Source organism: Hyaena hyaena, unplaced genomic scaffold, assembly GCF_003009895.1.
Source record: "Hyaena hyaena isolate Hyena2069 unplaced genomic scaffold, ASM300989v1 scaffold_133, whole genome shotgun sequence".
NCBI lineage: Eukaryota > Metazoa > Chordata > Mammalia > Carnivora > Hyaenidae > Hyaena > Hyaena hyaena.
Genome location: NW_024080765.1, coordinates 972,700 through 998,981, shown reverse-complemented (window position 1 = coordinate 998,981; position 26,282 = coordinate 972,700). Strand labels below are relative to the sequence as shown.

Here is a 26,282-nt window from a genome sequence, read left to right as displayed (position 1 = left end):
CCCTCCCCCACACATATACTCACATGGGTGCGTGTGCGGCACATACGTGGATTAACTTTCCTGCAGAGAAAATGTCAGACTCCTAGTTTACAAACAATCAGATAAAAAACAATCCGTGAGGGGCGCCTCGGTGGCTCAGTCCGTCAAGCATCCGACTTCAGCTCAGGTCATAATCTCGCGGTTTCTGAGTTCGAGCCCTGTATCGGGTTCTGCACTGACAGCTCAGAGCCTGGAGCTGCTTCGGATTCTGTGTCTCCCTCTCTCTCTGCCCGTCCCCCACTCACACTCTCTCTCTCTCTCAAAACTAACCACTGGAAAAAACATAATCAATGATTCTGATTCTGATGCATAGCTTAAAATTCTCAAACTTCTTTCATAAAGTTTCTTTTTTCAACCCAGGAAAAGGCTGGGGACAATCTCCCTGCCAACTAGAATGACAAAGCATTCCCCCCCGCAACTTTACTACGATGATAGATAACAAATGGCATCTATAAAGCAGTTGGTCAATAACCAAAAGCAAAACAATACAATGCAGATCTGAAGAACGGAGTTAGAAATGGGCCAGTTAGGCACGCAAGAGACAGCAGTGCTCTGAAAGCACACAGTTTGATCCAAATGTTAGATGTGGTTTTCCCTCCTCACCACAAAGTTGGGTTACGAACATTTCTAAAATTTCTGAAAATGATTTTCAAGCTGCCGGCCTGCTTGGGAGCAGATGAAAAATTTCCATTGCTGACACACACGTGTTTGTACGCACGGTAAACAACAGATAAGATACCGGGTTCTTGGGGCGCCTGGGTGGCTTAGTCGGTTAAGCGTCTGACTTTCGCTTAGGTCATGATCTCGCGGTTCGTGGGTTCAAGCCTTGTGTCGGGCTCTGTGCTGACTGCCAGCTCGGAGCCTGGAGCCTGTTTCAGTCTGTGACTCCCTCTCTCTCTGACCCTCCCCTGCTCACACTGTCTCTCTCTTTCTCCTAGAAATAAATAAAAAAACATTAAAAAAAAAAAAAGATACCGGGTTCTTGCATGTCTGCAGGAAGCACATTAAAAGCACAATCCGGGGGCGCCTGGGTGGCTCAGTTGGTTGAGCGGCAGACTTCAGCTCGGGTGAGGGTCTCACAGTTCACGAGTTCGAGGCCCGCGTCAGCCTCTGTGCTGACAGCGCGGGGCCTGTGCTTAGGACTCTGTGTCTCCCTCTCTCTCTGCCCCTCCCCTGTTCCTGCTCTGTCTCCCTGTCTCTCAAAAACAAACAAACATTAAAAAAAATTTTTTTTTAAAGCGCAGTTACAACTCTGAGTTCCCCGGGCACCCGTCGCCCCCTCCTTGGTTCGTGTCTCCCCACATGGGCCTCAGGGCCGGCCAGGCTGGGCGGCGCCGCCCCAGCTCCCTCCTCTCCCGCTTCTGTCAGCTTTGCTTCTGGGGTCACAACAACTTTTAAGGTGAGGTTTTGTGTGTGAAGGTTGTCGTGCAAAAACAGAGGAGAGGTGAGAACAGACACGTGTAGACAGCGCATGCGTGTCTACGCGCACACGTGTGTCCTCTTTTCACTCGGGCCTCGCACATCAGCAACGTGGCAAGCTCTCTGAGGGCGGGAGTCACGTCAGGCTGAGGTGAAAAGGAAGACGAGTAATAAGGATAAACGCCGAGGCCTATACCTGAGGCCAAGAGAATCAACACTCAAGTTATTTTCACAGGGTGGCGGAAACAGGGCTTGGCAGACGTGAAAGCGGAGCTGGGGAGCACTTCTCCGTCGGGGAAAGTGGCCCGGCCGGCAGCTGTGGCTGAGCCCGAATCCAGCCTGAGTCTCATGCAGGGACGGAAGCCGTCCTGCTCGGCTGTGCCCCACGCTTCCGCACAGTGAACACTCGGCGCCAACCCAGGTAAGAAGAAAAAGGTAAAAGGAAGTAGGCAAGGAGGCCCTGAGGCCTTAGTCTTCAAATACTTGCAAGGATCTGTGGGAAGAATCAGAACGACTCTGTGTGGATCCGGAAGACCTCAGTCAACCGTGCCTCCCATATCCACGGTTTGAAGGGCTTCTGACGGCGACGGGGGGAAAGGGCAGACAGGCTTGAGGTTTCGGGAAGGTGGATCACTGTCCCCTCCCCTTCCCTGGGGAAGGGCACAGGGATGTGTGGAGGGGACTCGGGGGGCACACGGGCATGCCCCAGTCGGGGAGTGGACACGATGCATGGCCGCAGCGCAGGCACCGTCCACGCCAGTGCCTATCTGTGCACATGTGTCCAACCCCCCGCAAGGCCCAAGTTTGTTCAGCATCCTCCCACTTCTTCAGGGAGGGCCACCAACTTGAAACGCATGGAATGGAATGGACTGGAAACCCCCTCTACTTCTCTCTCTACGTCAACTGCATTCCTAGAACCTTCATTCCCCCAAGATTTTTAAGCAAGCATTCCACTGACCCTGTTTTTTCACCTGCACATTTTGTTTCTGAAAATTGCTGGCCAAATAAAAATGATTAGGTTTACGGGGCGTGCCTGGGTGGCTCAGTCCATTAAGTGTCTGACTTCAGCTCAGGTCATGATCTCCCAGTTCATAAGTTCAAGCCCCACGTCGGGCTCTGTGCTGACAGCTCAGAGCCTGGAGCCTGCTTCGGATTCTGTGTGTGTCTCTCTCTGCCCCTCCCCTGCTCACACTCTCTCTGTCTCTCTCTCAAATATAAATAAACATTTTAAAAAAAGTATTAGGTGCATATGGTTTTAAAATAACTTGTCTCCATAAGGAGGGGTGGTGTACATAAAAAAGAGATGCTCAGAGACCAATGAATTCTGTAAGTTTCCAATAAGGCTGGAAAGAATGTTTTTTGGGGGTCTGAAAAGATGCTTTTTGCACTGGACAGGCTAGGCTGGCCACTCAGGTTGTGAGAGGGGCCCAGGCTCCGAGCTTTATTCTTGCTCTCTCATGACTTCCTGGGCACTGTTGGAAAATCATGAGGCGAAAGACTCTCCGGCAGTCAGAAATTTCCGGGAAAAAAAAAATAATTAAGACATTCTTATTTGGACTGGTTCAGGATGAACCTGTCTGCAAACAGAGACTCGGAAACTCACAAAGCACTCTAGGAAATGGGAGAGTCCCAGCTCTGCACGCTCTAGGCTCTAAGAGACAGCAAGATGGCGAGCATTTTAGAATTCTCCAGTATCTGGGCCGCCTGGGTGGCTCAGTTGGGTGAGCGTCCAACTCTTGATTTCAGCTCAGGTCATGACCTCATGGCTCCTGAGTTCGAGCACCACATGGGCTCTGTGCGGACAGCGTGGAGCCTGCTTGAGATTCTCCCTCCTTCTCTGCCCCTCTCCTACTCAATCCAACTGTGTCTCTCTCAAAAGAAACGAACTTAAAAGAATTCTCCAACATCAACGAATAAAGAGTGAGTGTCCAGCACTTGTAGGCAGCTGACACATCAATCCATGAGGTGGAAGTCTCACTGCAGTTTTCCAATGGCAAAGAAAGTAAGTACACAGAGTTCAGAGAGGAAGCACACGTGTGCTGTGTGCCGATGCAGCACCGGAGAAGACGCGTGCTCAAGGGCACTTCCACAACCTGTGTGTGAATACGTATGAGATGGCGACCTCGTGGTGGCTGGCCACTAAACGTCACCCAACAGAAAATTACCGCCGCTCGCGTTCTGCGGCAGGTGCTTCGTCTCCTGTTTTGATTCAAGGCACCAAAGTGTGGTATCGCCACGTGTGTGGCTCACTCCTCCCCCTCCCCACCCCACTCTGAGCAGAAGGAGGCCAAGAGCCAGGAGAGCAGAGCCTGGGGGCCAGTCCCGCCTCTGACCAGCTATGAGACCCTGGGGAACCCAACCTCCAAGCCTCAGTCTCCCTGTCTGTGGGATGGGTGTTTGGCAAAGATAACTGCATCTGGTTCCGGCAGGCTGTGATTTGCGGCGAGTGAGGGGCCATCTCAGCAAAAGCACGGTGAATTTCTTTGCGAGACTCGACCGCGGCCACCGGGGATCACAAGGCGCGGGCTGGGAGCCCATCAGCCCAAAGATTCCGTCTCTAGCTCGTGCCCTCCTTTCCCACACAAGCAAGCTGGCCACACGGGGCTCTTTGCTCGGTTTAATACGACGGCCATGCTTTCCGAATCCAAAAACCACTGAACTGATTTGGTCAAAGGAAACACAGGTGCCTGAGTGCCCGCCCACCTGCACCTCTCCAGCTCTCTTCCAGGAAGCAAATTCTAGGACTTCACATGTGTATCTGTCCCCGCGTCGGAACCCACAAAACTGTCACTCCGTCATCATTAACAGAAGAAAAGAAAGAGGAGAACCAGAAACCATGAAATTGCCTCGTTGGTGCTGCAGGCTGCACGGGGCAGGTCGTCACCCCGCGCGGAGGGTGTCTGGGCGCCTGGCGTCTCTGACACTCAGTTTCCACGGGGCTTCGGGCAGGCAGAACCTGCCGCTGGGGCGTCCCTGGGTTCCTCCCCCAGGCAGCCTACACGCACGACCTCCCCACACGCGAACCGTGGGTTCTCCCAGAAAAGAACATGCCTTCTGGGGGGGGGGCGGCTGGCATGGGGACCCCCCCTGTCCTGTTTTCCTGACACAGTTCCTGGGCGTCTCTCCCACCCTCCTCCCCTGCTGCTTCCTTCATCACTTCCACACATCTGGCTACCTGATGGTCCCCAGCAGCTCACCGTTCCCTCTCTAGTTGCCAAGACAGTCATCGTGAAGCCGGGCCCCTCCTCCCCTCCCCCTGGCCTTAGTCAGGGCACCACGGCCATGGCCCTGAGCTCCCGCCCAGCTGCAGTCCTTGAAGGAAAACCAGCGAGGGATGGGGAGGAAGAGGAGAGGGTGTGTGTGTGCGTGCAAAGCTCAGCTCTCAGCATTTCTCCAACGTCTATTTTTTTTAATTTTTTTAATGTTTGTTTATTTTTGAGAGACAAAGCATGAGCAGGGGAAGGGCAGAGAGAAAAGAAGACACAGAATCGGAAGCAGGCTCCACGCTCTGAGCTGTCAGCACAGAACCTGACGTGGGGCTCAAACCCACAAACCACGAGATCATGACCTCAGCTGAAGTCGGATGCTTAACCGACTGAGCCACCCAGGTGCCCCAAAAATAAAAGGATTTAAAAGGTCAAAGTGGACAAACACACACACACACACACACACACACACACACGCACACAGGAACCAGCATAAAAAAAAAAAAAAAACATTTTAACACTTATAGTAAATAAGACTATGAGAAGATTCCGAGCCGTAAGGGCTGGGGCCCGTCTTTGGTCAGTGCTATCCCCCAAACCTGAGCCCACCTGAAGTTCACAGGATCACACACACAACACGGCAGTGCACTCCACTGCTTGGCCAGGTAGCCCTCCTGGTTCTAAAACCATGCACGGCAGCACGTCTACGAAAAGCAAGCAATTTATGTGGAAGCAGTAGTCAGTATTGATTTATCCATCGAATGTCAATAACCAGGCAGCACGGTGGATTCATTCAACTCATCCCTATGAATGAAGGCAAGGCAAGGCTCCCCTCCCTCCGAGGGGCTTTCAGAACTGTCCTCCTGGACAAATAAACGACCCAGGCTGTGAACCGTCCCTGCACGTGTGTGTGTGTGTGTGTGTGTGTGTGTGTGTGTGTGTGTGTGGAGAGACAGAAGACTGCAGCTGGCCTCCTCCAGGCCCCGGCCGCAGCCAGTGGACAGGGGTTACAGACGCCGTCCAAACCTGGTCATGCCTGCCCTGAGCTGGGCCCCTGATGCTCCCGGGGGTCCGACCTGCAAATACTCAGCGCTCTCCATTCCTCACAAAACTCTTGCCATTCCTACACCCACCCCCGCTACTTCCTGTCCTCCTTGACAAATTCATGGAGGAAACGGAGACAAGTGGGCACAGAATCTGCATCACCCCCCCCCCTTCCCTCTAGTTTGTACGTATAGATGCACCTGCAGGTGAAGCTTCGCATCCCAAGGTCCGGCCTTGCAGGCTGGCCCAGCAGCACTGCTCCGTGGGTCTGCAAAGCCTCATGGCTGGCCAGTCACGGCCTCACCCCTGCTCTCTGCTCCCCTCACTGCCCTCCACCCGCCAGCAGACTCAGACGCCCAGCCTACATCTCCAGCTCGAGTGCCCTCCACCTCCTTAACGTGCGACCCCCAAAACACGGCTCGCCTGCCCCACCTGCCCACCAGGACCCCCGCTGCGGTCCATCTTACTGCCATCTCACCTCTGCGTGCCCCTGACCTGCACCACCCTGGACGCCATCCCCGTCTGCACCGTCCACGGTCCCGGTCCTCTAGCCCAACCCCCTCTTACCTGTTAGATGCCCCTCCCGGGTCCCACCCACTGCTGTGGCCCCTTCCCTTCCACACGTTCCCATTGCCATTACTCCGCACGTACTTCCGAGATGAATCCTGCAGCTTTATCCTCAGCCTGCCTTTCTCCTGAGCCCTTCCTGTCTGGTTCCAAGACACACTGGAAGTCACAGGGCTTAAAATCGAAAGCTCCCTGCCACCGGGCCCTCCTCCCCTCTCCCAATTTCCGGCACATACCCGGCCTCTCCTGGCCCCACTCGCTTCTCCTTCCGCTGCTTCTCTTGCCTTCCTCTGACTTGACCTCCCTCGGCCCTGCACTTCCGCAGCAGGTGCAACGCCCGCCGGCGCCTGGGGGCTCCACACCTCCACTCTCCCCTCCAGGGACTTAAGCAGATGACACGCTCTCACTCCCCTCTTCCCACTCACATTAAGGATAAAGCCCCAACTCATCAGCTGTACGTTCCCAGGCCTCCACAATGTGGCCTCAGTGTGCCCCTTCCAATGGCATTTCCATAAGCACAGCCCACGCCTGTCCGCTGCTTGGCCTGCGCTGACAGGTCCCATTTCCCCAAGTCACCAAGAACACCCCCACTTCCAAGGCTGTTCCCTCTGCCTGGAATGCCTTTTTTTTTGTAATATTATTTCCAGCCACTCTCCCACAACTCCTGCCCCCCCCCCACCGCCCTTAACCAAGATCTAATTCAACTATTACTCTTCTATGAGACTTGCTTTGACAGTCTGTGGGCATCACTTCTATACGCTTAGCAAGCACACGTAACGTGGCCATTTACTCATCCACGTGTAAGTATCTTGAGAGCCGGCCCCATATTTTATCAATCTTCAGCTTCAGATACGGCGTTTGGCACTTAGCAAGGCCTCAGGAATATGTGTTGACCACAGGTGGCATAGCAGTAAAAAAAAGAACCTTCTATTTATAAGTCCACAGACTTGGGCAGGAAGGAGTTGGGAAAATATGACGGTCCAGGGTTTCCCATATTTTCTTTCCCTGCGTCCTATCCCCAACCTCTCCCTGAGCTTTGTTCCATTTGAGTATGCTTAAGGAAAAAAAAAAAGAAAAGAAAAGAAAGAAAAGGTTCTTATTAGACAGGAATCCCCTGGGCAGGGTCTAGACATGAAAAGTTCTATTGTATCCATGATTTCCCCGAGACACTCCTGCGGGAGAGAAAGGAAGTTCGGATTTCTCTGTGGGCTGGCGAATTTTCTGTACTTATTGGTGTGGCTCTGGTGAACGCATATCTCCCCAGACAAAAGGCCAACAAAACACTGAGTGATCTGAAATTTGGAGAAGTGGCAAAAGTCGTGTCTCTCAATTATTCCCAAACGCTTTAGGCAGAAGGTTGCGAGTATACCTTCCAGTGCAAAGCTGAGGTTTAAGAAACTACCGGAATTACCCCTTTTGATGGCAGCACTTCCTACCTTCAAAGGAATGTACGTTTCGCTACTGGGCGTTCGTCAAGATGCGCGTGACGGTCTTCTTTTTAGGAGTTCTGCCTCATACACGTGGGCACAGCAACACGGCCCCCACGGCCCTGAGACCACGTGCCTCAACTACCTTTTTACTCTTCAACGTGGCCACGTCCAGCATCATCTTAAATCCCGCACACCTTCTCATTAGTCAGTTACCTGAGGTTACCCCAAGGTTGGGGTGACTTAAGGTCAAAAGTAAGAAAGCCAAGATCCCTGAGGCTTTTTCCACAGCTATGGAAGTTCTCCCAACAACAACAGCAAACAAATAAACAAACAAATAACAAAGAGCCCCATCCCACACCTCATCCCTGACCTTGGCATTGATTGATTTCAGCAGAAAGCGCCACCACGGAACAGACACCACTATCAGGGAATACAGAGGGCAGCTGCTGGGACTGGATAAAAACACAGCCTGATGCGGGGAAGCATCAGTATTTTTCCTGCGAGAATTCAAGCGATATTTGCATTAACTCAAGCACTCATCGAGGGACCGGCAACTTTCAATTCAAGACAGATGAGACAAAGCTAAAATTAAATTGCTTCCAGGACAAGGTAAAGTAGAAAAGGTGAGAGGAAAGCAAGCACCTGTTGGGTCTTGCCAACTATCATTTCCTAAGCATCTTCCTGGAGGTGGCAGGTTTTTAAAAAATACTCCTGAAGATGAATGCAGAATATGGACGCCAAAGGAGTGGGCACGTGTGTGGGCTGTGATGCAGTCACGCCGTGAGGACACGGCCGAGGAACTACCGCTCACAACAATCGGGTCCCAGGAAGGCCTGGCCAACCCAGCTTTCCCTGAGCAAAATTTCAAAAGGGTATCTTTTAATCGCAACATATTTTAGAGAATAACATATGCCACATCAAGACAGATTACCCACCCACCCAGATCTGCACATTAATATTTTGCCATATTTGATGAGGCACCTGGGTGGCTTAGTCCATTGAGTGTCCAACTTCAGCTCAGGTCATGATCTCACAGTTTGCGGGTTTGCGCCCCACATCGGGCTCTGTGCTGACAGCCCAGAGCCTGGAGCCTGCTTTGGATTCTGTGTCTCCCTCTCTCTCTGCCTCTCCCCCGTTCGTGCTCTGTCTCTTTCTGTCTCTCAGAAATAAATAAATGTAAAAAAATAAAAAAAAGATTTTTTTAATACTTTGCCATATTTGCTTAAAACCTTTCCTCTTTGGGCGCCTGGGTGGCTTAGTCGGTTAAGCATCCGACTTTCGCTTAGGTCATGATCTCGCGGTTCATGGGTTCGAGCCCCGCATCGGGCTCTGTGCTGACTGCCAGCTCAGAGCCTGGAGCCTGTTTCAGTCTGTGACTCCCTCTCTCTCTGACCCTCCCCTGCTCATGCTGTCTCTCTCTCTCTCCTAGAAATAAATAAAACATTAGAAAAAAAAAGAAAAAAAACCTTTCCTCTTTAAAGAAATAAGATGGTACAGGGCCATCTGGGTGGCTCAGTTGGTTAAGTGTCAGACTCTTGATTTTAGCTCAGGTCATCATCGCACAGTTTGTGACACTCAGCCCCCAGAGCCCGCTTGGGATTCTCTCTCTCCCCTCTCTCTGCCTCTCCCCTGCTCGTGCTCTCTCTCCCAAAAAAAAATATGTATGTTTATATATATATATGTATATATATAAAGAAATAAGGTGGTACAGATATATCTGAACCCTTCCCACTTTATTCCGTCTCTGCTCTCCCCAGAGGAAACCAACCACCACTGCTGAACTGATTTCATGGATCATGTGACTTTATACTTTTACTGCATCTTTATGAATTCATTAACAACACAAATCAAAAAGATGTCCCTAAAGCTCACCTAGAAGAAAAACCTGAAGAAGAGCTAACAAAGCATTCGAAAAGGAAGAATAATGAAAGATAACGGGCACTGTCAGATAAAATGTACTGTACACTGTAACATTGTAACATCTGGAAGAAGGTGCTTCCTGCCTACAGAACAGACAGGTCAATAGAATAGAAACAGTTCAGAAGAGCAGACGGCAAAACAGAGTGAGGCAGTGTCAGATGGAAGTATCATTTCAAATCAGTGACAGGACAACTCACAATTACTTATCCCCAAAGAACTACAAATTAAAAAAAAAAAAAATGATTTCAACACCACCGCAGCATGCTGGTTAGATAATGCGTTCGTTTTGGGCAAAATTCACCACGCTGCTCCCACGTGCCCTGTGCACTTTTCTGTGTGCTATACTTCAGTTAAAAACTTTTGGGGCGCGTGGGCAGCTCTGTTGGTTAGGTGTCCGAGTTCGCTCAGGTCATGATCTCCTGGTCTGTGAGCCCAAGCCCTGCATCGGGCTCTGTGCGGATAGCTGGGAACGTGGAACCTGGTTAGGATTCTGTGTCTCCCTCTCTGTCTGCCCCTCCGCCGCTCATGTATGCACACGGGAGCGCGCTCTCTCTCTCTCTCTCTCTCTGCTCTCTCTCTCTCAAAAACAAATAGATGTTAAAAAAATTTTAAATGAGGGGAAGTTTTCACCTATGATATTACGCTGCCAAGGAGCAGTCCAGAAACAGCTTGCTGGAAATCTAAGCTGTTACAACCCTTGGAACTAATTTGGTAAGACACAGTCAGGCCACACAGGATTGTTTAGGGTCTTCATCATATCCTCATTTACAATGAGAAAAAGAGAAGAAAATGTCAGCATCCAATGACACGGGACTGGCTGACAACATCACGTCACCAGTTAAGCTGCAGAAGATTAGCACGTGACATGGAAAATGTCCCCCGAGTATGGCTACCTGACCGTGTAGTACCTGATGGAGACGGTGACGAAGAGAGAAAGACTGAAAATAAGCCAAAGTGTTAGCAAAGACCATCCCCAGATGCGGGGATTCCGGCACCTGTCCCCATGTTTCTTTGTGTATTCCTGAACTGCCCAATAAGCAGGTCTTCCTTTTATAAAAATGAGCAGATATAAAGGAAGTAGAAGAGAGCAGAAAGTAAGAGGGATGGTCCTAAGGTCTCAGGCGACCTAGACATTGCTTAAGTGAGAGACGCCCTTCATTGCTTATACTCTTAGTGTCCATTTTCACGGAAACACTTTTCCACAACGCATGATTCTACCAGTGTCTGTATAACAAGCCATCTCATCTTCCTTACGTGGTGCAGCAGTGTCTCCCATCTGCACACAACCCCTGACCTTTGGCTCCGTACCCTTCCCTGGGCTGCATCCAAAGGGCACCAATTACAGCACTCCCAGCTTCCACCTATAAATTCCACTCTCCAAAAATAATGACAAATACGGGTTATTTGAGAGGTTCAGTGTTTAAGAGCCTGGTAATCAAAGTTTATTGTGCTCTCGGTTTTGTGTCTTTTTTTCCCACTCCAAAGAGTTTCAAGCAAGTAAATTACCATCAAAGAAATTTGCAAAAGCTCTGGGTGAAGCCATGCTAAAATAGAACTACATCAAACCAGATGCCAAACAGAAACTCTGCGGAGCGCTGTATGAGGATAGTTCAGGAGGTTGAAAGAAAGGCCACGGGCTGGGAAGAGTTAGTCACACAAAAGACACAGCCGTCCCAACACAGACTGTGACCCCGGCCTACTAGGAAGCTGCGTGCGAGAAGTCGGGTCAGGAATTAATGAAACTAGGTCTGGATCAAGGACACACACATCTCAGATTTCAGAGGACCTAGTGCTTTCGTGGCAATTACCTGTAATGATCAGCAATTGAGTCAAAATTGGGCAAAAATCTCCCTAGATTTGCACTTGAGACTATGATCTATAGACTGCTCTTCAAAATACCTGAGATGGTCTTGACTTACCAACGTGATGGCACGTTGTGGCCTAAACGAAATCAGCAGCAGCTTTTAACCCAAGACAAACATGTCCGTTGGACCTGTACGGATTCATGAGAAAGAATTGTGGATTTCCCCTTCAAAATACAGGTTATGTTACCTCGTTCCTTTCGAGGTCCTCTTATCTACCAGACACCTTTCTTACCACCGTATATTTTTCCAAATTCCTGAGGAACCTAAGGTGGATGTCACAGAGACAGAGTTTCCAAGGGGAAAAGCTCTGAAAATCACACACCCAAGCTCCTCATTTAAAGAGATAAAGTGGCGTGCACACGGAATCTTCGGAATCCTTAATGTGCAGCCCCCGTCAAGTCAGCTGGGTCACCACTGTGCTTATCCCTTCACATTTTACATGAGAAAGATTCCGTTTCATGGTCCCTAATCACTGTAGGGTTCTTCTCTCATAACATAATCATTCCTTCACAGAGCCATCTTACTCATTCAATCAATATTGTCCTAAAGAAAGTCAGAGCTCCAAATTCTTCCTGTAGACAAGTTGCTTCTGGCGAATACGATGTCACGAATGTGCTTAAGAACCTGAACAAAGGCGGCACAGGCACATGTCCATAAAGCATTGCATAAAATAATTTCAAGGTGTCGGCCCATTTTCTGAAGCAGATCCCCGAACCTCATGGGTTCCTGGATTGCCAATTAAGCCCCCTATGCTGAAAAAGATGGTTCATTTCCGTTTGATGCCATGTTGTTCTTGCTCATTAGAACTTGTTCCCGACTACACAGAGGCAGGAGCTAGGCTTTCCTAAGGGCCTGGAAAACTGACATTACCTTCACGAGAAAGAGTTTCCATAAAAACCTAACTCTCTGTTTTCAGGCACACATAATCTCTCAGTTGTACTTAAAAACGAAAAGCTTCTTAAATTAAAACAAGGTACAAAATTAAACCAGCGCTTAGGTGTAAGATTCATATTTGTTTCATTAGTACACCCATGTATTACTAAATTTCTACATTTAAACACTGACTTTCTCCCTGCCTCCAACCTCCTCGCCCTCAGCAGTGCAAAAATCACTGATCTAGGGGCACCTGGGTGGCTTGGTCGGTTAAGCATCCGACTTTCGCTCAGGTCATGATCTCGCGGTTCGTGGGTTCGAGCCCCGCGTCGGGCTCTGTGCTGACTGCCAGCTCAGAGCCTGGAGCCTGTTTCAGTCTGTGACTCCCTCTCTCTCTGACCCTCCCCTGCTCACGCTTGTGTTCACCCAGGTTTTTTTGGGGGGGAAGGGTTAAGCCGATGGATGAAAATAGTCTCAATTTGCGTGAAACTGATCAAAGAAGGTGCTTTGAATTTATGTGAAAAAGTTTCCCATTAAGATGGTAGCTATTTTTTTCAAACATGATTCCTTTTAATTGCGGAAAACAGCCCAAAGGCTTTGTCAAGGGGCACATGTTTTCTATAAATCAAAACATAAATAAACGTGAGGTTATTTCACTCGGCATACATATGGTTTCTGCTAAGTAAGCTCTATTTATAAAACATCGTTAGCCTTCGCCGGAACTGCTGTCAACATTTATAGGAAAGGAACTTTTCTACTGCTCTGCAACTTGCCAGGATTTGAAAACAAGCCTAGAAACATTAGTTTTTCAAGACAGACCTGATTTAAACTTAATGTGAAATGGGCCACTGTGTGTCCTCTAATTTTTAAATGCTTGGAAGAAATCTTCAATGGTGTATTAGGTTCATATTTTACCAGAAAATGTTGACTTTGCTGGGAGTTCCATTATTTTCACCATGCCACTGTCCCAGTCTTAGAAGGCCTCTTTTGGTGACAGGCAAGGATCTGAGATTATTTTTCTTATCACTGCCAATAGAACAAAAATATCCTGTGAAAGGGGAGTCTTTGACATCCCTTAAATCTTAGTGTTCATAATTGCCTCACCATTTTCTCCCAAAGGCTCATTTGCATGATCTCTTCTCTTTGGACCCTCACGCTAGACTATAAACACGTTTATCAGTCCTACTCAGGGCAGTTCTCAAAATGAAGTTTTCTGTGAAAGGAATTAGCTGTAAGCAAGCATGAAGCAATAGTCCTTGATACCCCAGAGCAAGCCATACAAGGCAACAGTAACTGTAATCATACTGTACATTCTCCATTTTTCATTCAACATTTCTTTCTTGGGCCGCAGTGCCTTCCAAAACGGAATTTTTTCCAATGCTTTTGCAATCAATCCCTACGCTAGGTGGGCTTAGGCCAACAGTGACAGTGCAGCCGAGAGCGCTTCCAGAAAGAGCTCCCCCGCTCTTACTGGTTTTTTTTCACTTTTCATCATCATTATTATTATTATTATTATTATTATTATTATTTCCTCCCAAGTTGACTCTTCCTCAGGTATCCCAGTTTCTCACCTCTTGGCACAGCATGCATTAATTTTTATTTTTGACCGGCAAGAGGAAAATGTTAACCAGTTCCATAAAAATAACTAAAAGGACTTTTTAAGTCCTAGCATCATAAATTTCCAAGGTAAGAAAACATTTACATATATTTACTGATGACCTACCTAACGCACAACTGCCTACATATAATTAAACTGCTTTGGGAACAGGGAAAATGGTTTTACTCCCAAAGACTGTCCCAACTTATGTGCAGAATTCAAAAATACTGATCCCAAATCATATAAGGAATTCTGCATCTTTGCGGTACACTTAAAGGGGAAGATTGCTTATAAAATGTAGCCATGGTTCCAATAAACTCAAAAATAGATCCAGAAGAAAAAAATCCACCGTTTTCTCTATCATTCGGCTTTGTAATTTTGCAGATCGGGAGCTAACTACCCTAATGGTAGATGATAACGAATTTGAAATGATAAGGAAATATAAGGAATTATAAGGCAGAATTCCCCAGAACTTCTGTTCCTAATCAATCACCAGAGATCAGTGACACCATTAGAGCCTTTGATCACGGCTCCTCTTTCAAGCTCAGATGGGACTGGATTGATCCTCGCTGGCACTGAGGAAGGAGAAACACCTAGGAATACAGTTCACCGTGAAACATGAACAGACATCAGCATCTCTTCCCCTCCTTGGGGAGGAACAGGGAGCACATTCCAGGGCAGCCCGACACCAAACAATAGAGCCACCTCGTTAAATCCAAACCTAATTCCCATCTTACTAGGATTCCCAAAGCGCTTTAAGAGTGGAAGAGACAATAAGCAACTTTTCTTTCAGTTTGGTCTTCCTCATCCACTGTGCGTACCCAGGGCAAGCCCCAAATCCCTTCACCATGGGGAGAGGAGAGGTTGTGGGTTTTGTTTTCCCCATTCTGCCCTTTCCAAAGCCTGTAATTCAGAACTTCCCTCGCCCCGCCCCTCCTCTCCATCGACTTCTGAATTTCACTTAAGGAATCTTTACCAAAAACGCTTGTTACTCCTCATTGGCCAAAAGGAAGGTCCTGGAATACCAGGTAAGCCTCGATAATTTCAAAATTACTTAGACTGCCATCGCTCTGAATGGCCTGATCTGAAATGGTCCCTTTGGGAATGAAAAGTTTTAAGTGACCTTTACTACTTTAGCTCCATTGTTTGTTTTACACACACACACACACACGCACCCCTCCTTATTTGTAATATGAATCTAATTGAGCTTCGTGAACACGGCGCAACGTAGTTTATTATCTCCCTCATCAGGTGATCAATGATTTCATTAATAAGACAGATAACAAAACTGTCATATCATCGACACTGTTATGAAAGATGACCCTGGCTTCCCGCTCCATTTTCCAAGGTCCGGGGTTCTCTGTGGCAGCTCTGAGTCCATTCAATATTTTCCACAGACAGAGAAAAGTGAAAATCCATTTTGAAACCAATTTCAATTAGGATCCAGAAGCTGTTATCACAGGTGTCCCGGAATGGGCCTGTGAGTGGAAATGTCGCCTATCCATTCTGAAATGAAACCTTATCAGGGGCTACAAAGATGGCTGGGGACAGCCTATCTGTAAATTACTTTTCGTCCTGTGTTAACTCAACCTTAGTCCTGTCATATGGAATTCTTTCCATCCACTGGTAATAATCTAATGACTAAGTAGACACAGCGCCCAAACGGCTCTCAGCCGGACAGGGCTGTCCCCTCAAACTGGGGTGCAAACGCCAAGGCACTCGGCCGGCAGGCGAGCCGAGGGTCGGGCATGCTTGAAATGGTAGAACTAAAAGTTTATTATGGGAAATAAAAGAAGCCCGTCTCCACCCACTGCATTCCTGGTGATTTTTCAATTGCAAACTCCAAGGCTCCGTGACTTCATTAATGCAGCACCCAAGTCGTGAGGCTTTTCTCTCACATCGTCCAGGCTCCTTTTAGCAAATTATCCCATGACGGCGGATTTATTCAGTCAAAGACCTCGGACTTTGAGAGGCAACAAAAGAATCAAGAGACTTTCTGGTCCACCTGCTTGGCGAATGATGAGCCAGGGAAAAGTCTCCCCCAGAGAAACCAATCAAACCATTGTGTGGCACAGCCAGACCTTTTCAACTGTCAAGCCAGAGAGCAGGAGGGAAGATGAAAGGGACACGGATGAAGCTACCATTTACGGAACCATGTGGGAATGGTCTCCTAAGATTTAATAATTGGGATGGAACTCAACTTTCTACAACCAAAGGGGAAAAAGAGAGAGGGAGAGAAAGACGGAGAAGAGGAAAGAGTCAAAGAAGGTTGGGGGGGGCGGGGGCGTGGGGAGGGAAGAGTGAAAAAGGAAAAAAAAATAGCAGTCTAAGTCAGAGTGGGAATAACTTCCATCTATAAAAGTAGAGGGGAAAGACAGGGAGGTTACCAAGGAAAAAAAAAAAAGAGGAAGAAAGAAAACAGATTTAACAAAGGCTTTGATATTTCTTTTCTCTAGGTTGGAGCTGCATTAAATGTTGTAACGTTCTCGCGCAATTAATTCACAGAGGCAAAACAGCAGAAAAAGCCCTCATTACTATGAGTGCCTTGTAGTTTTAAGTAAAACGACAGTTTAAATTGGCCTGAAAAGGGAACAATACATTGACTGGACGCTCAAAAAAAATAGTAAAATAAAATAAAAAAATAAGACACACTGGCAGATACACTAGGTCATATACTTCTGGGCAAGTTTCAAGAACATTTTCCTTGTACTACCAATTCAACATGATATATTCAAAAAATTTTTAAAAATTTAAAAAAAAAAGGAAAAAAACCCAACAGTAACTAATTTTAACAGGGCCTTAAAAAAAATCCTGGACTTTTGAAAAATATGAAATAAACATAACGTCCAGCCACTAATGCCGCTCTAGAGCTTTCTGTTATTACTGGTGACTCTGATGGTATGTATTGCTGAGCCAAGTTTAAAAAGCAACTACTTGTCAAAATTGGGGGGGAGGGTGGAACTATTGTGTGTTCTTGATTGTGGTGGTGGTTACGTGACTTTAGAGATCTGTCAAAACTCCTAGAACTGCACAAAGAAAAAGAGTGAACTGCGCGGCATGGAAGTTTTTTAAAATAAATATGAACTGCAGCAGATATATTTGGAAAGATCTCCATGTAAACAAGGTAACACGGAGATTTTTGCTTTTACCATCACCCGGCCTCCTTCTCCGGCCGCGACACTCGTGGGCCCAGTGCTCGGATGGCAATCCTCGGGCATCGCACCTTGCGAGCTGCCTGCAAGCACCAGCCCTCCGCCCACCTGGGCCAAAGAGGTGTGAGGGGCGAGGCCCCCCGAGCGGCCTCCCCACTGGGAGACTGCCCACCCACAGGCACCATTTTGTTTTTGGCCCTGAGCTGTTTACTGCCAAGGTTACTGTTTCTGATTCTGACCAGTTTATTTCTGGAAATGTGAAATAACCACATCACTCAATCACAAGTAATCAAAGCAGCCCAGAAACTTTCCGCAAGTAGAACACATCGTGCTGTGGCTTTTTACCCCCAACTTTGGAAAGCTGTGGCAAGATGGGCTTGACACTCACTCCTGATTTATCTGAGTGCCCAACAATTGTCCCTTTAGAGGAGAAATCCAATAACTATATACATGCGAAAAAGGAGCCTTGCCCTCAGGGAAGCCCACTGGCACAGAATTACTGACTTCATCCCGTAATTTGAATGAATATTTATGAATGAGAAGTAGCCCCTGAAAGCACTTGGATTAGTTAAATCCAAACTTGTGTGGATTTCAGGACCAGTGATTCGAGGGGGCTTGCTGATCCCGGGTCCTGTCATCTGCTCACCTTCTTGTAAGCTAGGTCCTGAGGACCACCTTTTCAGGGTTTTCTGTAAACCAGCACCCTCTAATTCTCCCAATCAGATGAAAGCCAATCCACCCCTAGATTATTTCCAAATGATGTTGTGCTCGAAGAGCAAGATGAAATGTGTCTGTGAATGAAATCCCGCCAACTCATACCTAGAAGAGCCTCTTCGTATTACTAACAATAGCTGATATGTTGGGTATGCACTGTGCCAGCCTCAGAGATGGTAAGTAACTAGCCTAAGACCACACAGCAATGAAGCGGCAGAGAGGGGATTCAAACCTCGGCCTTAATACCTGTGCTCCATATGCACCTTGCAGGCCCCTTGAGTATCTGCTGAGGCCCTCCCAGCACAAAACACTGAAGTGGAGTGAGGAGTCAGGTGGGGGGCAAACCAGGTGCCCCTTTCAAAAAGTTTTCACTAAATGGTAAAAATTAAGTATTATGGAGGGGGGAGGGGTGAATACGGGAAGCACAGAGGATGTGTACGGCAGTGAAACTATTCTATATGATACTGTAATGGTGGCTACCTGTCATTAGACATTTGTCCGAACCCACGAAGGTCCAACGTAAGGTGTGGCCCCTAACAGAAACTATGGATTTTAGTTAATCATAGTACCAATAATGGTTCTTAGAGGGATCTAGGGAAGAAAGGAGTATACAGGAACCCTCTGCACTTTTCTAATTTTGCTATAAATCTAAAACTTCTCTAAAATGCAATCTATTAACGAAAATAATAATAATAAAATACCAAAAAAATCAAGCCTTCATAGGTAGTTCCCAAAAGGACACAAGGCTGCCTGCAGGGAAAGAAACTGAAGATTCAGTCACATTTGAGAAGAACTTACACTCATTCTCTGAAAGGACAACACGCAAAAAAAAAGCAAAGAGCCCTTCAATTTACCTAAAATATGGGTTACAGATGAGACAGTATGGTAGCAGCATGTCAGCCTAGAGAGACTGCGGTCAGATTCTGGAAGGTGTCTAAATGTCAATCAAAGGATTTTGAACTGTATCCTCTATGTGGCTGGGAATCACTGAAGGTTCTAGAGGAGGGGTGTGGCGTACGCAGAACAGTAAAAAGATTAATTTGGCAGGAGCAAGTCTCATAAATGACACGAGCAGAGAAAAAAAGGCAAGGTGAGTGGAGAGAAGGTTACTTTAACTGTCTAGGCATGAGGTAGTAGGTTTTAAATAGCACAGTGTAGTCGGGTGGCCTGAAGGGAGTCAGGAGTGAATAATTACAGAGGAAAATCTACCAGGACTTCAAAACTGGTAGGATGTGGGAAGCATGAGAGACGGAGGGGTCAAAGGTGACGGTGCGGTTTCAAGCCTGGGTGACTGCAAGAAAGGTGATATACCCAGCCAAAATAAGAATCAGAGGTTGCTGGGTTGGTTCAGGGACACAGGAGTTTGGAGCTGAAGACAGCCCGAGTTCTTATGAGAATCAGATTATCCATCATTAGTTAGTTGGTTTTAAAAGGTGAAGACTCCTTTTCAAAAACATTTAAAAATCGAACTCTGATACAACACAAACCACCTCCTGAATGGGAAATACTTTACCCCACAAAAAGAATCCAGAAAAGGGATGTGCATGTGCTCTTTCTTATGCTAAGCCATACAATGTTAGTTTTCAAGGTTAATGAAAAACAAAACGAATGTTCTCAAAACTCTCTGCCCCATTTTCTGGCTTCCAGCAGAATGCATTCAGAAGAATGCTATAAAACAAAAACTGTGGTTTCATTATCCGTCCTTCCTTAAGACGAGCAGACTTGGTCACAGTCAGGATTTGTGAAACATCTTGAACTATTTTTCAGAGACCAGCAAATTCACAATTACTTTTGCCAAACGTTTTTCCTTTAATTTCAAAACCTATGTGTATTTTCAACAAAACACGATCCTTTTGTTTTGGATTCATAACATTTAACTCATCTACATGCTCTGTCTGATAACAAGGGCTGACATTTGCTGAGCTCTTGCTCCGTTCGGTGCGTATTGAATGGTACAGCATTGCCTCACTTAATCCCCTAAAGACCCTGTGAAGTGGGTCTAATTACTTTCTTGCTAAACAGATGAGGAAACTGAGACTTTGAGGAGTTAATTTGCCTACACCCACACATCTAGTCTAGTCCTGTTGCCAGAATTCAATCCAAGCTTTCACATCCCCAAACCTGTGGCTTCTCCTAACCAACATCCTATAATTTGAAATCCATTATTTCTGACAGCCCTTCCCATCCATCTGTCATGTGCCAGGAAACAAACTGTGGCCAAGAAAAAAAAAATGGGGGGTTGAACATCTAAAGGGGCAAGAAACCTAAAACTCACAGCCTACTGTCTATATTGTGCAAACTGCCTGCCATTTCTGAGTAAAATTAAGCCCATCGTCTCTCACCATAAAAAAAAAAAAAAGTCAAGGAGACAAGAGCTCATGGTGGAGAAGAGCCAATGAATTCCAAATTCCCAACAAAACGCTGAGCCAGGAGACCAACTGATATCACAATTAACACTGCTAAGTGTTACTGGACAGTTTGAAAGAAAATCCCAAGGCCAGGAAGTAACCAAAGGTTAAAGTAAAAAGCAAGTATCTCCTTACATGCTTGTCGGCCACAACTCTCCCCTTACAAACCTGGAAGATTTTTTTTAAGCACAGGAGAGCCAAGCCCTTCCTTTTGAAAGAAACAAAGAGAACAGGGAGCCTCCTCTCCATTATTCATCTATCAACTTTGGTTTCATATTGCATCACCATTAAGATAATAATTTCTGCTTTCTATCACTTTAAGATATGTTTCCAATAACCATCAGAGTCAATAAAAGATCTCTGAGACTGTGGCCTACATACGTTCACTATTCGTGCCATTCCTTTTATAAAGCAGAGTAGTAGATTAATAAGAAATATCAGATTGCTCCTTTAAAAAAACTCATAGGCCAAAAATGACATAAAACATTTCAAATTGAAAAGTCAGTATTGGCAAGTCATGGAAGGAAACGTTTTAGGATAAGGATAATGTTTAAAACACTGGAATATCTCGATTAAAAACCACTTACTGTTTACAAAACACAACAGGTAGCTTTGAAAGTAATGAATCCATACCAGCAACAAAGAGATTATTAAGGCCTTTTACTTGCGGTGCTAGCATATTAACTCATTTGGAGGTTAAGTAAACAGTGGCATCTAATAGCTGAGTGTTTACTTTATAGGTGAAATATTAGATGCCAAAAATAACCTGTAAGTCACAACTGCACTTAACAGAAATCTAGAAAACTAAGTCTTTTCTTCCGTTACTTATGTTTAATGAACAAGAGTGAAACTTAAGATCGAACTATGGCACATGAAACACACATTGTGGTTCCTGGGTAAGAATACTGAATGCTTTCTATCAGTTCTTACTTGTCACAAAAATCAAATATGGCTTGTCCTTTTCCCAGACAAGATTCAGAACACAGTTTTTCACTTGTGCCATTTTAAATGCCAGTGCTAAGTGGCAAATGCCTATTTAGAAGGCTGTTCAGTTTTTGAACCCTGCATTTTAGCTGTGTGAATGTGTGTGTTTAAACAAAACCCCTGTATGAATGTTATTCTAGGAGTAGATACTCAGCTGAGGAAACTAAGAAAACAGATCTGTGAGGACATGCAGTGGAATGTGAGCGGTTTGGCTGGAAAGCTCACAATCAGGAACAAATTGTAGCGCATAATGGCTGGAAAAGTTAATTAAGTCAACCTAACACAGCCCCAGTAACAAAACGTTTTTTTGTTTGCTTGTTTTATTTTTATTTCAAACCTTGAAGTTGTGGATGGGAGAAAAAAAATGCATGTAACACATGCCTTTTGGTTCTTGATGCTAAACTCACCTTTCACTGCTCACTGACAAACTCCTGAATTGCAGAGCTTTGTGAAGAAAGCCTAAGAACGCCCCTCGACATGCGTAGCAATCACTACTACCTTGATAGGATCCAAATGATTTTCATTTCCTTTTTGTGAACAGCCTCAGTGCAGGTATCCAAGCACCTCCGAAATGTTTATAAAGAGAAAAGAGAGAAAGGGAAACAGAAGAGGGGAAAGGAAAAATCACCATGGCGGGGCGCCTGGGTGGCTTAGTCGGTTAAGTGTCCGACTTTCGCTTAGGTCATGATCTCGCGGTTCGTGGGTTCGAGCCCCGCGTCGGGCTCTGTGCTGGCTGCCAGCTCAGAGCCTGGAGCCTATTTCAGTCTGTGACTCCCTCTCTCTCTGACCCTCCCCTGCTCACGCTGTCTCTCTCTCTCTCTCTCCTAGAAATAAATAAAACATTAAAAAAAAAAAAAAGAAAAGAAAGTAAAATGACCATGGCAATGACAGCTACCTGCCAGTGCGCCCGCGTGCTCTACAACCCAAGCCAAACCCAGACCAGCGCTCCCGGACTAGCTCTAGGAACACAGGAGAGTGTGGAGGAAAGCAGGAGACCGGGTAAGAGTCTGCAGAACAGGGAAGAGGCAAGGTCATTCCACCCCTGGCACAGGATCCTCGGGCAGCAAAGAGGCTCTGAACTCATTAGGCAAAACCTGCAGAGGACTCGGGTGTAAAGATCTTACTTACAATTCTTAGCACCGCTGACATAAAGCAATCTGGAAGAGAAAGGTCTGTTCCTGTCTTTAAATCTGTTTGCAGGGTTTCATGGAATCTTCCAGAATTGCAATCCATGCATAAAATCACCACTTCCATTTTTCTTTTACTTGGTTGGGTCTTTACAGTCTCCCAAAATAAAAAGTTAATAAATCCCCTAAAGGAAACAAGAACACTGCAAAAAACAGTCAGAGCTCCAGGGTTACCAGGGCAGCTCTCCTTCAGGCAGGCATGTGCCTTGCAAACCCGACTGATGAGCATTTGCCCCGAACAGGACCAGTTTTACGCGCACTGAAGAGGTCATGTGTACTTTAAGGGCACAGGCCGATCAGGGCAGGAAGCCGGGGGGTTTGGGTTCAGGATCCGTGATTACTGCAGACGACAGGACCCACTTCGTGAATCCTGCCCTTTCCTTCTCTAGCGTTCTTGAGTAGCTTCTTGGCTGCCACGGGCCAGACTAGGTTAGCTCTGATCCCAGTCACCCTAAACGGTTTCATGAGAGGAACTCGGGGTCTGAATGGCTCAAGACAGACACAGCGGCACCAAAACCCTCCCGAGCACGCGTGGGAGAGGCCAATGCAGCGGTACCTTCGCACGGACAGACAGACCGCTAGTGGGAGTCTACTGAGATTCACAGATGACGGTGGCTCACAGAGGGTCCATATAGCACAGCTCATCTACCAACTTACACGCATTCGCATCCATTCTCACACACTCACAGGCACACTCCCCTGCACTCATGCTCACGCACCCACACACTTCCACGTACCCTCATGAGCGCTCACGCACACGCAAGCATAAAGATAACCAAAAGCTGATGTTTTGTGAACCATAATACCCAGAAAGTGCTTATTCCTACAAAATTATTCTATTGAAATTACCAAGCAACCTTCCCTGCACAGACTGATCCTATTTCTAAAATAACAAATTTGTCTAATTTTTACAAATTCCAGAAAAAAAAAGCAAAAAAATGATGTTTTTTTAGGAGAAAATATGTCTTCTGAAACCACACCGGAGGAATAACACAAATATCCAGCTCAATTAAAATTGGCTCTAGTCCTGGGGCTCCCGGGGGGCTCAGTCAATTAAGTTATTCAACTCCTGATTTCAGCTCAGGTCATGATCTCTCAGTTCCTGAGATCGAGCCCTAAGTCAGGCTCTGCACTGACAGCATAGAGTCTGCTTGGGATTCTCTCCCTCCCTCTCTGCCCCTCCTCCACTCACGCTCTCTTTCTCAAAATAAATTTTAAAAAAAACTTTAAAAAATTAAATACCACAAATACAGGGAGAAATACGGACAAGTTTCCATAGGGACATAAAGTAAATTCATTATTTTAACTCAGACATAAATATACCTCCCTAGGGATCAATTCAAAACTGGACTCATTAGCAGCAGATTTAACGCCAGCCCCTCCAGTGGCCCAGACAAGCCAGCAGTGCGCACTGGTGACATCTGGGAAGAGAACGCAGGAGCGGCACGCGCTCGCCAGGGGCAAGGATGGGCACGGGGATCAGGGACGAGGCTCTTCAGCTGTCAGCTCGGTCAGTGCCAGTCAGGAGAGGCAGGTGCAGTCTACCTTCAGAGTAGAAGGATCTGAGCTGCAAGTTACCTTCCAGAGTAGATTCGGGCTCTCCAATTGTATGTAAAAAATTCTAAACCAAGCCAGTGAAGTCTTTCTTGGAATGAATAAAATAAAAGCCCATAGGGAAGGAAACAGCAGGTTGGCTCAGGGAAATCGGCGTGTCCAGATTTGCAATGCCCAAAAGCCAGCAGAAAAGTCTGGCTCATTCTTCCTAAGGGCACATGGAGAGTGGAGCACAGTGAGTGGGCAGAGACCAGGGAGGCTATGAAATTTACAAAAAGCAAAGGTACCAACTTGCCTTCAAGAGAAAAGGGGGGTAAAGGACGCAGTCACCATGAACCTGTTCAGTCTGTCTTTATTTTTCCAGACGGGGCTCTGGAATTTATTTGCAATACCCCATGCTTGAGTTGAAATGCCCCTCAACACTGCTTAAAATTTAAAAAAAAATTTTTTAAATACAGCACACGGGAGCAGCAGCTATGTGTTATCTGTGAACACAATTAAGTCCATTTTTATAAGCAAACCCTGCACCTCAGAGAGCAGTGTTACCTCGAGGTCCAACCATTAACAGCTGTTAAAATCCTTTTGAATGAACTCCATAGAGTTGAGGGGAGGCAGATCTTGTCTCACTAAATCTTGACAAGGCAACTTTTCAGTCTTTTGTAATAACTAATAACTAATTATTCCGACCAGTGTAGACTTTTCCGTGTGAAATGCAAAGTATTTTGAACTCCTGCCAGGCTAATCAAGATGATTTCCAAAATGCCACAACAGGAACTTCCTATAATAAATAACCTAACACATTTACATCTCAAATTAGAAAATTTGGAAGAAAACATGTAGCTTCAGTGCCAAAATAGAGAATGCTAAAGCCTGCCCATCCCGCGCCCCGCCACTCTCCACCCCTATTTGCTTTCGTTAGCCTCTCAAGGAATAGACCCTCGTCCAGGTGCAAGTGCTCAATGCACAAGGAATGCAGAGAACACAAAAACGACTGTAGGCTTGGCTGCCGGTGATGCCCGTGGCCGCTCACCATTGGAAGTGGTGCTGGAGGCCACGGCTTTCTCGCTGACATCTGTTCGCGTGGAGCATTTCACTATGGAATTCTCCACTTTCTTCTTCTCAGTGGTCGTGGAGCTGTGGGACTGGGCCTCCATGATGCTTTCTCATTACTTCAGCTCTCTGCTACCAGGAACGCCTAAAACAAAACAGTGCCATCAGCTTCCAGGAAGAGGGGGGTGGGCGGGGGAAATCTCACTGAAAAGCCCACTTCACCTGCCACCTAGAGCTTTAGCGAGTCCAAAATCTGGAAGACCCTGGCCCACAAGTTTTCGTGCAAAAATACCTTAAAGTCGGAATAACAAGCCAGTCAAATTCTATCTACACACGCCAAAGGAGACGGAAGGGGAAATATCTATAATGTGAGGCTTTCTCCAAATTCCTACGGGGGGCATCTGTTATTAAGTGCTGTAAGGATCCCAATTTTCAGCTGTGTTTATAGTGTGAAACCTAAGTGTAAGCCACGTCTACAAATACCTCTTTAGGTGGCCAAATTTATGGGAAGGGGCATAGTGACGACATCCCGAAAAAGGGGAAGGTTTGTTAAGTATCAGTTAGGTGTTTTAAAGGAGATGACCATTTCCCAAAACCCAAGCCCTACTTGGCGTTTGGAAGCAGAGGATAATCTGGGCCAGGAAGCCAGGGATGTTTGCTCCCCTCCCTAAGATGATCTGAATTGCAATATGGCCCTTAATCCTAATTCACTCCGGTCTTTAAGCTTTCTTAAAACATGAGAATGTTTCAGTTCATTTGTGCTACATTTTTAAAACCAACAAAGGCATCTGGAACATGCTCTGGAGCCTACAGGAAAATTCTAAAGCTCGCAGACAGCAAAGACAGGAACTGCTTACGAAATACTGAAAACCCTGCTAAAGGCAAGAGGGGTGGGTTCTCTTTCACTGGCTTCACTTGCGTGGGAATTGTCCTAACTCCTCATGCATCAATCAAAAAGATGATGGGTTTTATTCCTTGTTTGCAGCCATGAGCTGCACCTTAGGGGTTTATTCCTTTTTTTCCAGTCATGAGCTGCACCTACGAAGACACAAGAAGATGAAAAGTACCCTCTCCCACATGTCTTCTTCAAGCTATTGCGAACACTCAGGGTGGCCCCTCCTTCAGTCAAGTCATCTGCTGATTTTCCACATTTAGCAGACACCACCGTGTTCAATGAAAACAATGATCAGCGAAATAAACTAAGCAATTTCTTTACCAACTAAAAGGGTTAAAATACCAGATGAAATCTTTTTAGTCATCCTCAATTCCGATT

General features: G+C 46.5%; 1 protein-coding gene across 1 annotated transcript in view; it reads right to left on the bottom strand.

The window, feature by feature from the left end:
* The window catches only part of GLI3 (GLI family zinc finger 3), a 265,255-nt gene extending 240,142 nt beyond the window's left edge, over nucleotides 1-25,113 (bottom strand). The window contains exon 1 of the mRNA XM_039237989.1: nucleotides 24,990-25,113. Within this exon, the coding sequence (XP_039093920.1) occupies nucleotides 24,990-25,113 (124 nt within the window). The remainder of the gene's footprint in view (nucleotides 1-24,989) is intronic.
* Nucleotides 25,114-26,282: the final 1,169 nt, after the last annotated feature.